The sequence below is a fragment of the Gobius niger genome, assembly GCF_951799975.1.
Source record: "Gobius niger genome assembly, chromosome: 8".
In the NCBI taxonomy this organism is placed as follows: domain Eukaryota; kingdom Metazoa; phylum Chordata; class Actinopteri; order Gobiiformes; family Gobiidae; genus Gobius; species Gobius niger.
In genome coordinates, this window is record NC_136859.1 from 15118749 (window position 1) to 15131450 (window position 12702).

At 43.0% G+C, this 12702-nt stretch overlaps 1 protein-coding gene across 4 annotated transcripts in view; it reads right to left on the bottom strand.

Moving 5' to 3' along the window:
* Positions 1-12702, bottom strand: part of nbeal2 (neurobeachin-like 2) — a 35618-nt gene that overhangs the window by 14664 nt on the left and 8252 nt on the right. The window contains exons 5-28 of one of the 4 annotated variants that reach the window (XM_079560831.1): positions 12340-12452; positions 10326-10408; positions 9761-9846; positions 8819-9122; positions 8474-8580; positions 8182-8262; positions 7149-7232; positions 6812-6910; positions 6054-6709; positions 5851-5983; positions 5527-5646; positions 5112-5439; positions 4952-5034; positions 4787-4879; positions 4537-4705; positions 4037-4170; positions 3299-3458; positions 2987-3089; positions 2734-2884; positions 2409-2564; positions 2165-2324; positions 1937-2025; positions 1122-1823; positions 800-981 (exon numbers count right to left, since the gene is read on the bottom strand). In XM_079560831.1, coding sequence (XP_079416957.1) covers positions 800-981; positions 1122-1823; positions 1937-2025; positions 2165-2324; positions 2409-2564; positions 2734-2884; positions 2987-3089; positions 3299-3458; positions 4037-4170; positions 4537-4705; positions 4787-4879; positions 4952-5034; positions 5112-5439; positions 5527-5646; positions 5851-5983; positions 6054-6709; positions 6812-6910; positions 7149-7232; positions 8182-8262; positions 8474-8580; positions 8819-9122; positions 9761-9846; positions 10326-10408; positions 12340-12452 — 4376 coding nt within the window. Of the gene's footprint in view, positions 1-799; positions 985-1121; positions 1824-1936; positions 2026-2164; positions 2325-2408; positions 2565-2733; positions 2885-2986; positions 3090-3298; positions 3459-4036; positions 4171-4536; positions 4706-4786; positions 4880-4951; positions 5035-5111; positions 5440-5526; positions 5647-5850; positions 5984-6053; positions 6710-6811; positions 6911-7148; positions 7233-8181; positions 8263-8473; positions 8581-8818; positions 9123-9760; positions 9847-10325; positions 10409-12339; positions 12453-12702 lie in introns of all 4 variants that reach the window. The other 3 variants (XM_079560830.1, XM_079560832.1, XM_079560833.1) reach the window with 3 other exon arrangements.

Below are 12702 nucleotides of genomic sequence, written 5' to 3' on the forward strand. Positions count from 1 at the left end.
AGCAATGCAAAACTGAAACGCAGCCTCACCATGGGTAGTCCTTGCTCTGGGAGCTACCAGGAGGCTCCTCCTTGTGGCTCTCAGGGTCTGAGATGGCTCATAAGGCGCTTACATGTCTGAGATGTACTTTGGTGCCAGACCGTGAAGAGACTTGTACACACGCAGAGCTGGTTTTTAAGTCTATTCTCTCACCGACAGGAAATCAGTGCAGAGACTGGAGCACTGGACTAATATGATCGTATTTCCTGGTTCTAGTCAGGACACCAGCAGCAGCGTTATGTCTAACAGCTCCTTAAAGAGAGGCCAGTGAGCAGGCCGTTACAGTAGTATAACCTGCTGGAGACAAATGCATGGATTACCGGTAGTCTCTTTAAATCCCGTTTAGACACTAGGTGTGTCCAGCAAGTAAAAGAGGAGGAGGAATGAGGAGCTGGAGGAGCTGACCAGTGCAGAACACCACGCTCTGAAACAGGGATAAACCCAGGAGGCAGTGCACCGTTTCAGAGGAGCACTGAAGGCAGCCAGGTTTCCTCCGGGTACTCCGGTTTCCCGTACCTCCAAAAACATGCCAAATCTGTTGGCCCACAATGCGCTACGCAGAGTCGCAGTGGCTCAGGACTAACCCTACATCTGTTCAACGCAATTTCATTGTGGCAAATAAAGCCCTTACTTACTTGTTTGTTTTATGACCGACAACCATTGTATGTCAACAATATATGACGGCATGTAACAGTTGACACTCGTAATCAAAGTCAAAGAATAAGATGTAAGGAGTGGTACCATTGACTGCATCACTCACCTGCGCTTGATGTCATCGGGCGGTCGGACCAGTTGGCAGGAGGAGCCCAGTTTGGTGAGAACAGAGAAGACCTGTCCTCTCTCTCTCCAAACTACATCTTCGTTTGCCTCTGCGCCGCTCCCGCTCCACAAAACCGAAAACACAATGTTGGTCAGGAGATTGCACAGCTCCTCTTCAGGCGTCTGCTGTAACGGCAACAGAGCAAAACTAAAGTTTTGAAGTCTTAATGTAAACAAATCTACAACTTAGAGATACAACGACTTATGCAAATGTTGGCACCTTAAGCAAACATGATCAGCAACAAAGAAATAAATGTTTTCACCTGTGGGTTGGATGTATTGGAGATGGTGTCGCCTGTGGGCTGCTCAATGCTGTAGCTGGTGTCGTCCAGGACGTTGGACAGACTGGAGCTCTTTCTGGGCCTGAGCGGGGGAAAGGGCTTGTTTTGCTCCAGAGGGGAAGGGGTATTATTCAAACTACCAGCAGGAGTCACCGTGTCAGACAGGCCTCCCAGGTCCAAGTCAAATGGTGACGTCCCAAAAGGGGAAAGCGGCTGGTAGTCTCTCCCTTCTTCATCGGTACGAGGTGATATGATGTCCACAGCGTTTGAGAGAGAGGAGGAGGGACTGTCTTGGTCCACGGAGTCAAAAGATTTAAAATGGAGAGACCCAGTGAAGTTTTTAAGCGTTCCTCCTTCCCCGCTCAGAGGCGACTGGGATAAATCAGAGAATCCTTCAGAAACGTCCTGATGCCCACCCTCCTCCTCCTCTTCCTCATCCTCAATGTCCTGAGAGCGGCGGTAGCTGAGAAAGAGCTCTGCATCTTCTATGACGAGGGAGTGTTCTTTACGCAGTGGGGCACGACATGTGGGTTCAAACGAGCTTTGAGCGCTGGAGTTGGCGATGCTGGCCGCTCGGGACTCATACGACTCTTTCACATAGAGTTTGGTCAAAACGTCCTGCCAGCCTGGCTGCTTTGCGAGCTGCTTCACATAATCCACATTTGAGTAAATCAGATGGAAGAGCTGAAAAAAACAAAACATTAACATTATTAAAATGTCACTTTGTAACTATATCGTCAGTAAAAAGGGTTATATATTACGAGTTACAGTATGTAAAATGTCAACATGAAACTTGCCTTCCGACAAACATCGAGCCGAACAGTGAGCTCGGCACGATGTGAAAGGCAGACCACAGCCAGAAGGTCTCTGAAATTAGGGGTGGGATCTGTGGCATAGAAGCAAAATAAAAATAAGAAATATCATGGATTTCTATTCTTGTGTATGATATTTTACTAGAAAGTGCATTATGAATATACCACAAATACAGGATAAACAAATAGTGTTCAGTGATAATAGACTTTTACCTGTAGCAAGAACCTGCTCGTACAGACACCGCACCGTCGTCATAGTAACAGGGCACTCTTCAAGACAATAAACCAGGCCGAGATAGCCGAAATCCCTCAACTTTATCTTTTGCTTGTTACGCTCAGAAACACGTTCACTTTTAAGAATTTTATACAAAACCTGAAAAACAAGTAAAAAAAAAGGCAATAAGGAGCTGTGCTATGTTATGTTTTCTCATTATTGGCAGATTTAAAAAAATCTCACCCTAAATATTCGCTCTTTTGCCTCGTCTCCAAAGTTGGGCGTGAGCAGCAGACCGTACAGCTGCTCCACTCCCCACTCCAGCAGAAAGGTCTGGACTTGCTCACGAGGAGGAGTGCTTCTCAACAAATCATACAACACGTCTAGTGCCCGCACCACCTGATTGAAAAGGATGAAATATTATGAGACAAATGTCAGTTTTCAGTGCATTTAGACACAACATTGGCGGAAAAGTGGAGAGTGATTTTGTATAAAGGTCAAATGATAAGTCTATTCATTAATCTAAGCTTATCTAAAAACACACAGAGATTAGAAATATGTGCACAACCTGCTGTTCTTCCCCAACGGTCAGAATAAAAGCAAGGAAGCTCTGCAGCTCTTCCTGCGTCGGAGACTTGAGGAAATCTTTAAGAAGCGCAAATAGAGAGGTCTGTATTGTCCGCTTCTCGTCCAACAGAGGGCTGCCATCCTTCTCAACACTACAAAAGACACACAGATTCACAGGGGTATGACAGCTGTCCGTATAGTCACTATATTAACGCACAAAGCCTGTTTGTAGACGGCAGTTTTATTATGTTGACCTGTAGTGAGAGCGAATAGTGTCCAGGATGTACTGTACTCCGTACTTCCTCTTCATCCGCTGCTTGCCTTTGTTTATCACAGACGACAAATACTGGATATGAGCTGCGGAAAGAGAGAGAGTCAATTTGGGAGCTCTTGTCAGCGTGACATTCATAAAGGCCAAACTAATGGGCAAGGTCATCACACAGGACTGCACACATTCCCATACTTTGTATAAAAGCATAACATAAAATAAGATGCAACATCAAGCCAGGCCAAAGGCATACACTGATACTAGTTGCTGGAATACTTTAAGAGCTACTTTGCAATACCAAGGCAAACGGCGAAGTGGCTTTTTGTCCAGATGCGGAAGTCGAAGAGGAGGTGCTGGTATAGCTGCTGGAGGAGCGGAGAATTGCCCTCACTGAAGACTTGCTCCAGCAGCAGCTGACACGCCATTAACACATTCATGTCCATCATGTTGCCAGGAACCTGAGAGAAACAAATGTTCAGTGCAGGCAACAGAGACTGTAATGTGGATTTATATGTGGACAGAGTTTCAAGAAAAACTATAATTAGAAGCACAGATGCTGATGTAGTGGTGCACTCAGATGAGTGAACAACATATGTTGCTATGGCCAGTGTGTATCCAAGACCAGTGTTGAGAAGGCCACATTTACTTTGCAAAAATATTCAAAGTTCTCTATTAGGTCTATAAGACCGTGGTTAGGACTGTGCAGTCCTATTCTTATCTTTTCAAATGCTTCAAAAGATTTGTATTTGGTATAGATATTTTTAAATGAAGTAAGTAAGTATTTTATATAATCCTATATATAATTATCCTATATATAATTAATTATATATAATTAATTCTAATTAATTATATATACTTAATATAATTAATTATAATTAATTTTAATTATATATAATTAAGTATGTCATCTTGTGACCCACTGCTATCTGACCTGTTCCACATCATCTCATTACACAGCTAAGAATTGAAAAGGTCAGATGTTCACTGTTAAATGCAAAACCATAAATCGCAGTGGCCTGGACAGCTTCACACTCACTTTGCTGAGCATGGCTCCTATGATGCTGGGCCCATGGCAGTGCAGCAGACAGTCCTGATTGACGGGGTGATGACGAATCAGGTTTTTCACCATCAGCAAAAAGGCAGCAACACTGTTTCTCTCCAGTCGCCCCTCTGAAATATGGAACAAAAACAGCGCTAGGACTTCCTGACCACAAACCCACGTACGTATTTCACGCCACAATATCACATCTCAGAATGAGTCACTGTGACCTATCTCAAACTTGTAATTTCAGATTTTTGTAAACATTTGTTATTTTAAAGTTTTAAAATAGGTTTGAGTTGTAAATATTGTATAAATTATTGTGCATCAACATTATATTTTGTTTGCATGTGGTAATCCGTGCGTCGTCTTTGGTCTTACTACTAAACAAACCTCCCTATGGGTACAAATAACAACAGACACATAAGTTCAAACTTATTCAGACTACTTTGCTAATTTCTAATACTGTAAAGCAGAGAGAATATAGATGAACAAACCAGAGGACTTGAGTGGCAGCAGCATGGCAGTGGGACCCCGGGAGGACGTCAACTCTGGCCCCAGGAGGTCCGAGATCTCCTGGCCTCCATTGTAAACCTGCTCAGCCTCGCACACCTGCTCCAGCAGTGGCAGCACCACACCGACGCCCCCCACCACATTCACCACATCCTACCACAAAACAGGAAACATGACATACATGTATTTTCTGATGTCGAAATGAAGGCAATTGAAAGCAAAAACGCAAATAACCTTGATGTCCCAGTTGACTACACGATGACCTGTCAACCTGCCGTCATACAGGTGATTAGGGGCCAAATCGAGACAAATCTGGCTTTTGAATGCCTGTAGAGAAGATAGAACTGTTTTAGTTTGGTGGAAATATTTACAATTTCTAATCTTTCTATAGTCAGTGACCTGGGGAGTGTAGTACAACAGAAGCTTGCTATTGAGCTCAGATAACTCCCCGTCTGCTTTGAATAGAGACACATGATTTGGGCCTATGACGTGAAGCAGACAAAGAGGTTAGTCAAAGTAAAGTGCAACATGTAGCTCAACTCTCTGGCATGGTGCCCACCCGCGGAGTGTAGCATCCTTGTCTGGGCTGGCTGCAGTGCTTCATGACAGATAAACGCTGTGCCCAAAAGTCCGTCCAGAGACGTAGGTGTTCCCCACTCTGTGTCCTGGAGGCCAGCAGGGATCGTGTGCACCATTGACTCCCCCATCGGCCCCCAGCGACCTCCAGCAAACGAGGCAGGGAACGACTGAGACCTGAGGAGAGACGGGCCGCCGTGTGTGGGGAAGGCAAACTCAGCGGGAGGGGTGGCGGTGGGGAGCAGAGTAGGGGAAGTGGTGGTGGTAGTAGTCCGGTGACCCGCAGACCCGATGCAGCAGGATGTGAAAGGCTTAAAGAAATAAATCCACAACATGTGTAAAGAACACACAACTTATAACACATTTTGGGAAATCACAAATAAATAAAAACATGTTACCTCACTAAAAGATGGAAAACGGAGCTGTGCAGTTTTCCGTTGTTCCCCATCAATGTAGATAGTGACCAAGTTCTGGCCAAACGGGCGACGACCAGGAATGTGGACGATGGCCACTGAATGCTGAATGCAAATCACACAGTTTGCACTTTTGCAATAAACAACTTGGGTGTAATAAATAATGAGAATAATTACAGGCCATTGACTGAGATACACACTGCAATTGAAAAAGCCTTTTAAGTGTCATGGTTAGCTTTGCTTAATTTACGCCATTTTGTATGAACTCAAACCGAGCTGTGTTGAAATGTACTATATCTTTGCACTCACCCAGCATGAGTCAGTCAGAGGGTATTCTGGCAAAGCAACAGCCATGTACTCCTTCTTGGTACATACAGCCACCACCAGCACCCCCTCCAGGGTGAAAAAAGCCTCCAGTCCAGTCCCGCTTGCTGTGAAGAAACTTTAATGGAAAAGATTTTAGGAAATACAAATGTTGTCTTCAGACATAAGGACTAGAATTCACTTAATACCTGTAAAGCTGTTTCCTGCGGGGTCCTTTTCCAATGTCGTATTGTGTTTGAGTGCCAGAGGAAGGGTAGGAATTACGAAAGTTTGACTGCTCAGAGTGGCTCAGCTGAAACTCCATCTTGAGACAAAGCCACGCGTGAAAAGCAAAGCCATTTCCTGGCCAGCGTTGGACAGTAGGCACCATGATCCCTGCCATTGGAGGCGTAAGATCAAAGTATTGTAAGGCATGATCCTGGCCCTCCCGGGCCGCCACAGCAGACAGCACTCTAACGATGCGTGCACAGTATGGATGAGCCCGGCCAACCACTGTGCCATCATCCTGATCCACTCTGAGCAGCCTGAGCAGACTCTTCAGCTCCTCTGGCTTCAAACACAGCGAGGCAAGGTCTTTTAGAAGCCCCAGCAGAGCATCCGCACATTGTCTGTCCAGGCTTTGAGGCTGAGACAGAACCTGCAGTAAAGCCCCCACCATGCCTGCCTCAACAGCCACTGTTCGACAGGGCAACGAGCCCCCACACACTGTGGCCAGCCACTGGGCCACGAGGAGCTGGAGGTCCCTCTGTCCTGACAGCTCTGGGAGCCACTGCAGGAGCAGCAGCAGCGGCTGGTCATTGCTGATGCCTAAATGATGGGCATTGGCATGTTCCCCTTCCACAGCCTGAAAAACACAAGCAAATAAGAAAATGGGCTCTAATACAATTCAAATACGATCATTAGTTCAAAGGAGTTCCTCTGTTTCCTGGCTTAATGAGTGCTTTACCATGTTCATGAGCTCCTGCAGCAGGCGTTTTGTGGGTTGACCTTGACTTTTCAGTACGTCAAACAGCTGGGAGTAACCAATTCTCTCTTTGAACACCTCCTGAGGGGAAGACGACAGAAATAGGCTGGAGAAAGCAGTCTCACGGGGGATAGCTGCTGTAGTTGGCACACTTCCATTAGTTGGAAGGCAACACAAAATGATTTCCTATCTATGAGGAACTACTTTTATAATCATGTATTATAGTCAAATTGCTTGAGTATTTGTGCTATTGCGTTCACAATATTACAACGTTATTTTCAGGGTTGTTTCAAAATAGGTACTGTATTTTCTTTCTTACCTTAGCCGAGGGAGAGCTGCTCATTATTGCAGTGAGGACTCCTAACGCATGCACGGTAATACTGTCTGACGTTTTCTCTAAAACCTGCATTCAAATGAAATGGCAAATATAACAACGGAATTGCGTCATGAAGTGAAGAAGAGCAACTATACATAATTCAAACTATATATAATTCAGGAGGAAGTGCATTGTCCAATTCACACCACAAAATGTTTAGCATCACATTCATCAATCAACTCCAAAGATCGGTCCAGGCATGCAAAAGCCTACAGCCAATCACCAAAAAGAGTAAAAAACATGAAAGTCAAGATGAGGCAATAGCCATCAGAGATAATCAAAGTAAGATTGCATGCCAAAGTCTCCCCCTAAGTACCTCTACACGCATGACAGCCAAAATCTGAAATGTGAACAAGCGTCGCCAACCACTATCGCATGCACTGCAAAAACATTCACCCAGTATTGTCAGCAGGGAATTCAGCCAAACAGCAAGAATGAGGTTTGAAACTTTCACATAACATTGGACATGATTACACTGTTTAGTCCTGTTTAGACACGTCTTTAATATCTGATTTGAGTTGATAACATTGTTTTATACTCATGCCATCATTGGATCTTTTGAATCTTATTCACCTCTGAGAAATTTGAAGCAAAACTGTCTCTGCTTTTAGGCGAAAGAGATTATTGGGCAATGTCTCTAGTAATAACCATGCAACACATCTTACTATTCGGGATTGCAGAATTAAAGACTGTCTAATTAAGCCAACAGGCCAAAAATCCTTTAAAATTAAAAGAGACAGATCAATATCATTACCAATATGATGACTGATGACTTGGCGGTTTGTAAGAATATTAGTTATATTTGGTATTTGAGCGGAGAAGCATTTTCCTACAAGGTTTTAGAGGTCCACGGTGTCGCAGCATTATCATCTACATCTTGCACAAGTGTGTATGACATGTAACATGCACTGCAAGGCTAAACTTCCTGGGCTGAATTTCCCGCTGACAGACTTGATCAACACCAAACAGGCAGTACCTGGTCCACTCCGACCTCTGTGAGCAAGCGTGTGGCAAGGTCACACTTAACCTTACGCTCCAACCTGCTGCTTTGAAACAACTGCGGGCCACATATATGCGGATACCAGCAAGCACAAACACAGACACACAATTAGACATGAATGATCCGACGAGCCGGTCGGTGTACAGATTTATAAATGTGGGCTTTAAAAAATGGTTCCTTATATCGACAATTTTGGGAGACGTGTTCGATTGTCACAGAAAGCAGCATACAAGACAAAAGGGGAACATTAGATGGACAGAGGGCTGACCTTGCTGTTTTGTATGAGCCTGAGGATATGTTCAAAGCAGTTGTTGTTTAAAAAGACGGCCTGAAGAACTGGTCGGTCGGAGCACTGCAGGATCTCAGGGATGGCCGCTAAAAGACAGAAGCGGAAAGTGTTACACATTGATAGCCAGACATGTAAATTGTGTTATTTGAAACATGTAGTGGCGTTTTGCAGTGTGGTTCTCAGCTGGTGTAGCTTTAATCAAGTCAAAATCAAGATACAGTATGTCCTGAACATCAAGATGAATTATCAACAGTTATTCTTTGGCTCTTGCAGCACACCTTTGGTCCCGTCCCACCAATTGAGAAGACCTGCTTGAACACATACTCAGCATTTGGCTCTGCAGGGACACCAGGCTCTCCTCCCAGCTCTGCCTGTGTTGTTCATCACTGCACAGTGGCCGGTTCCAGTTGAGCAAGTGAAAGTAGCTGTGGAGCAGGGTCCGGAGGTCCACGAGCCGCTCCGACGGGCTGCTGGAGTGGAGCAGGTGGATCATAGAGGTCAGGGTCTGCAGCGTCAGCCGCGGTAACTCTGCATCTTTGCCCTCCTCTGGCGTCCGGCAGCACCAGGCTCTTAGAACAGAGAACAGGTCCTCCACGGCCTGAGGGGCGATGGTCAGGAGGCCGTTTGTCTGAAGGGTAGAGAGACTCATGGTAAACTACTGACACACTTTCCTATGATGTCACTGAGGATGCTGGCTTGATTTCTCATTTGTTTTGGAGAGCCTTTTCAGTAGGTCTTTTCCTCTCATGTCATTTCATAATTTATTTGAATGGGACAATGCATATTCACAAACAGACAACTAGTGCAATAAAAAGCTCTAATTTCAGCTAATTTTTGTACGTTTACTTTTGTGTACCCCAAACCTGCCCACAAGGCTGACCCTCCAGCTAGACACTCCTGACAATGCAGAGGTTCATTTTCCTTACAGACACAATAACATTTATCCTCAACAAATTAACACTTGATCAAGTGGATAGTGAAGTGTGTACATATACAGTAATGTTAAGTTTATTAAAAACAACTGAACACAAAGAAAAACATTCATAAAGTAATGGCAGCAAATTTACAACAGGTCAGAGAAAAGCATAGTGAAGAATCAAACCTATTTTCCATTGGTTTAATGTATCCATGAATATCATGTTACAGGCACATGTTACTGCTACCTGATTGGTTGAAAAAGTTCCAGTTGTATAGATTATGAAGCCTATCTTTAGGCTAAAAGATCTCCTTTACTGTTTATGTTATTTTATGGTACAGAGTACAGACCTTCCCTCCGCTGATGACAGCCCCCTGGAGATGAACCAATCGCAGAGTAAGGAGCTGTGGGATTTCTTTGCTGTTTTCCAGACTCTCTGTAAACATACATTGAAGACACATTAATATCAAGTCTCACAGTCATTTATAGCCTTTTTATTGCATTACTGTGACCAAAGCCAAGAAAAATGTGCACACTCAGTAAAATTCCCCTGCTGCCAATCGCATCTACGTCAACACAAAATCCAAAGCCTCTGTAATTGGATAGATATTACACAATTAGCCATTTACATTTTCCAATTAACACATTCTATCAAGCATTAAAGTTTAATCCCCCTCAAAGTTTAGGCAAACACAGGCTTGCTCGGGCTGAGGTTTACCCTCAGGCTTATGGATTAGTGCCTGATTATCAAATGCACTCATGTAATTAGAAATACTAGGACTCTGCTCACAAACTTCATAATTAGATGATGGTCTGATGTAGCCCAGAGGAAGCCGGAAAGGAGCAGCCTCATTTTGTTCAGTGACAAAGAAGAACATTTATTTAAAAAGAGTATCTCAAAGAAGCTGGCCATACCGTGGAAGAGAGCAGGCAGCTCCTCTGGTAAAGGCAAAGGGGAGAACTTGTATTTGTTCCTCTCGAGAAGGCTCACCTCCTCCCTGCAGCACAGAGCTTCTTGTCAACATACTGATGTAACATATAAACAAAGCAGACAATAGAGCAACAGAGGCTTACTTTTCAGGATAATGTCTAACATGGACAAGACTTAAAGATAGAAACAGTACAAGCTGCTTAAAAAAAGGCTATAGCTTTTCTTTCCCCTATATTAGACTTTAGACTCGCATAGAGGAGTGTTCTTCTCTGACGGGACAAAACTTCAATTTGGCTTTTAAAGTGAGGAAAACAAGTAAATATTTGATGACTCTATATTGTACTGCTACTGTAAACATGTAACTTTATATTTCAGTGTCATGCAGCAGCAGCTAATGTTTTGTAGTGTTAGTAGCTACAGGAGTCGTGGATGCTGAGGTTATAAAATAAGATAATACTTTATTGATCTAAAAATGGAGAATTCCTCATTACAGCAGCTCTTACAGTTTCAGTTGCTGTGGGAAAAGCGCGTGTTTTTACCTTTTATGAAGATCTTTTAATCAGTGTTAATTTTGACATATTTTAATTTAGTTTTAGTCTGAGTATTTTGACAAAAATTACATTTAATTTTAGTCAAGTCAACTAAAACTGCATATAAGTTCAGTCAACTCTATTTAAGATGAATTTCAACTTTTCATTTATAATAATTATTATAATCATATTTAATCAAAGTCCTCTGCTTCATGTCTGTTCTCTTGTTCTTCAAAGTGTCATTGGAAGTTTTGGTGATTTTAGCCTCTTCTTTTCATCTTTAGTTAGTTATTTTAGTTGACGAAAATATCTGGACATTTTAATCATAGTTTTAGTCCAATTTCAGGTCTGCATTTATATTAGTTTGAAATAAAAACTTGCCGAAATTAACACTTGTGTGTTAATTAACACAATTAACACAATTTTAATTAATAATTTACTTTCCTGGAGAAAAACACTGAAGTATTATTCCCCAGTTTTCAGTGTTGGGGGTAATGTCAATACCAAAGTAACGAGTTGCAGAAATATATAACTTTTTTCAGTATCTGACTAAACATAACATACTACGAACAAAATACAGTAATATATTAGTCATTACAAGAGGCTCCAACACAGAGCTGTCTACTACTAGAGGTGTCTACTAGTGCAGAGGGAAAGACCAAAGAGGAGCAACATGTCCAGAGAGCTCTCTCTGTCTGTCTATCCTAAATGGTCCTTCACCAAAGCACAAAGGGCAAGGAGACCAAAAGAACAGGACAGACAGGGAGTGTCCTTGCCTTATGTAGTGGGGTCTCAAAGAAATGTTTAGACCACACAGAATCCCAGTCTACCACAAACCAGTTAACACAATGAGACAAACATTAGGTCATCCTTTGACAAAACCCATAGCCACAAACAGAGCAATGTGTTTTATTCTATTCGATGCAAAAAAGAGGAATGCAAGGAGCGTTACATTGGAGAAACCAAACAACAGCTACAGAAGACACTTTATCAACATCGCAGGAAGAAACAAAACCCCTTCATGAACAGAAATGGGGAACTGAAATTTCACCTGGCCCCTGTGTACAGCAGCTCTCTGCACCCCAGGCCTGGAGGGCTCTGTTGTGAGGCTGAAACTCAGCCCAGGACAGATCAATAGGCACTTTTGCTCGTGGCATTATTATTATTTTCATTTTGCCGACATTTTTGAAACAGTAATATGTAATACAAACATATCACATTTTAATTTAAAGCTAATACAACTAACTACTATAAAATAAATTACAATTTTAAAGTAACTGCCAATTTCTCATAGGAGCTCAAGTCAATGTCGCCGTCTGAAAAGGACACTGTGCAGACTACTTTGACAACAGTCAGCGAGCCCTTTAAGAATTGGAGACATCCTCACCACGTGACCAAATGTTGTGAGGGACTTTCTGCTTATCTTTGTTGCCCCACATTAAAAGCATCTGTGAAGCGAAGCACTCACCCCGACAAGCGTCTCCTCCAGGTCTGATAAGGGTCGAACAGGCTCTCGCACAGCACCAGCCCATACTGCACCACCAACTGCAGAGAGTCCAGCTCCCCTTGGCCTTTCCTTATCTGATCAGGAGCAAAAAACACACTTTAAACTTTGAAGAGAAGGGGTGTTATACTTTTCATCGCCTTTCTAATTCTAAACCACTGTAGGTGCCCTCTAGATTAGAACAGTATGGTAAATTGAACAAGCTTAGAACAATATCTGACTCATATAGAAGCTTATCCAGTAACGGCTTATTCAGAAGCAGGTTGAGTGAGAAGAGAAGATAAATAAATAACTGGATTTAGAGGGCTTCCTGATTGGCAACAATTT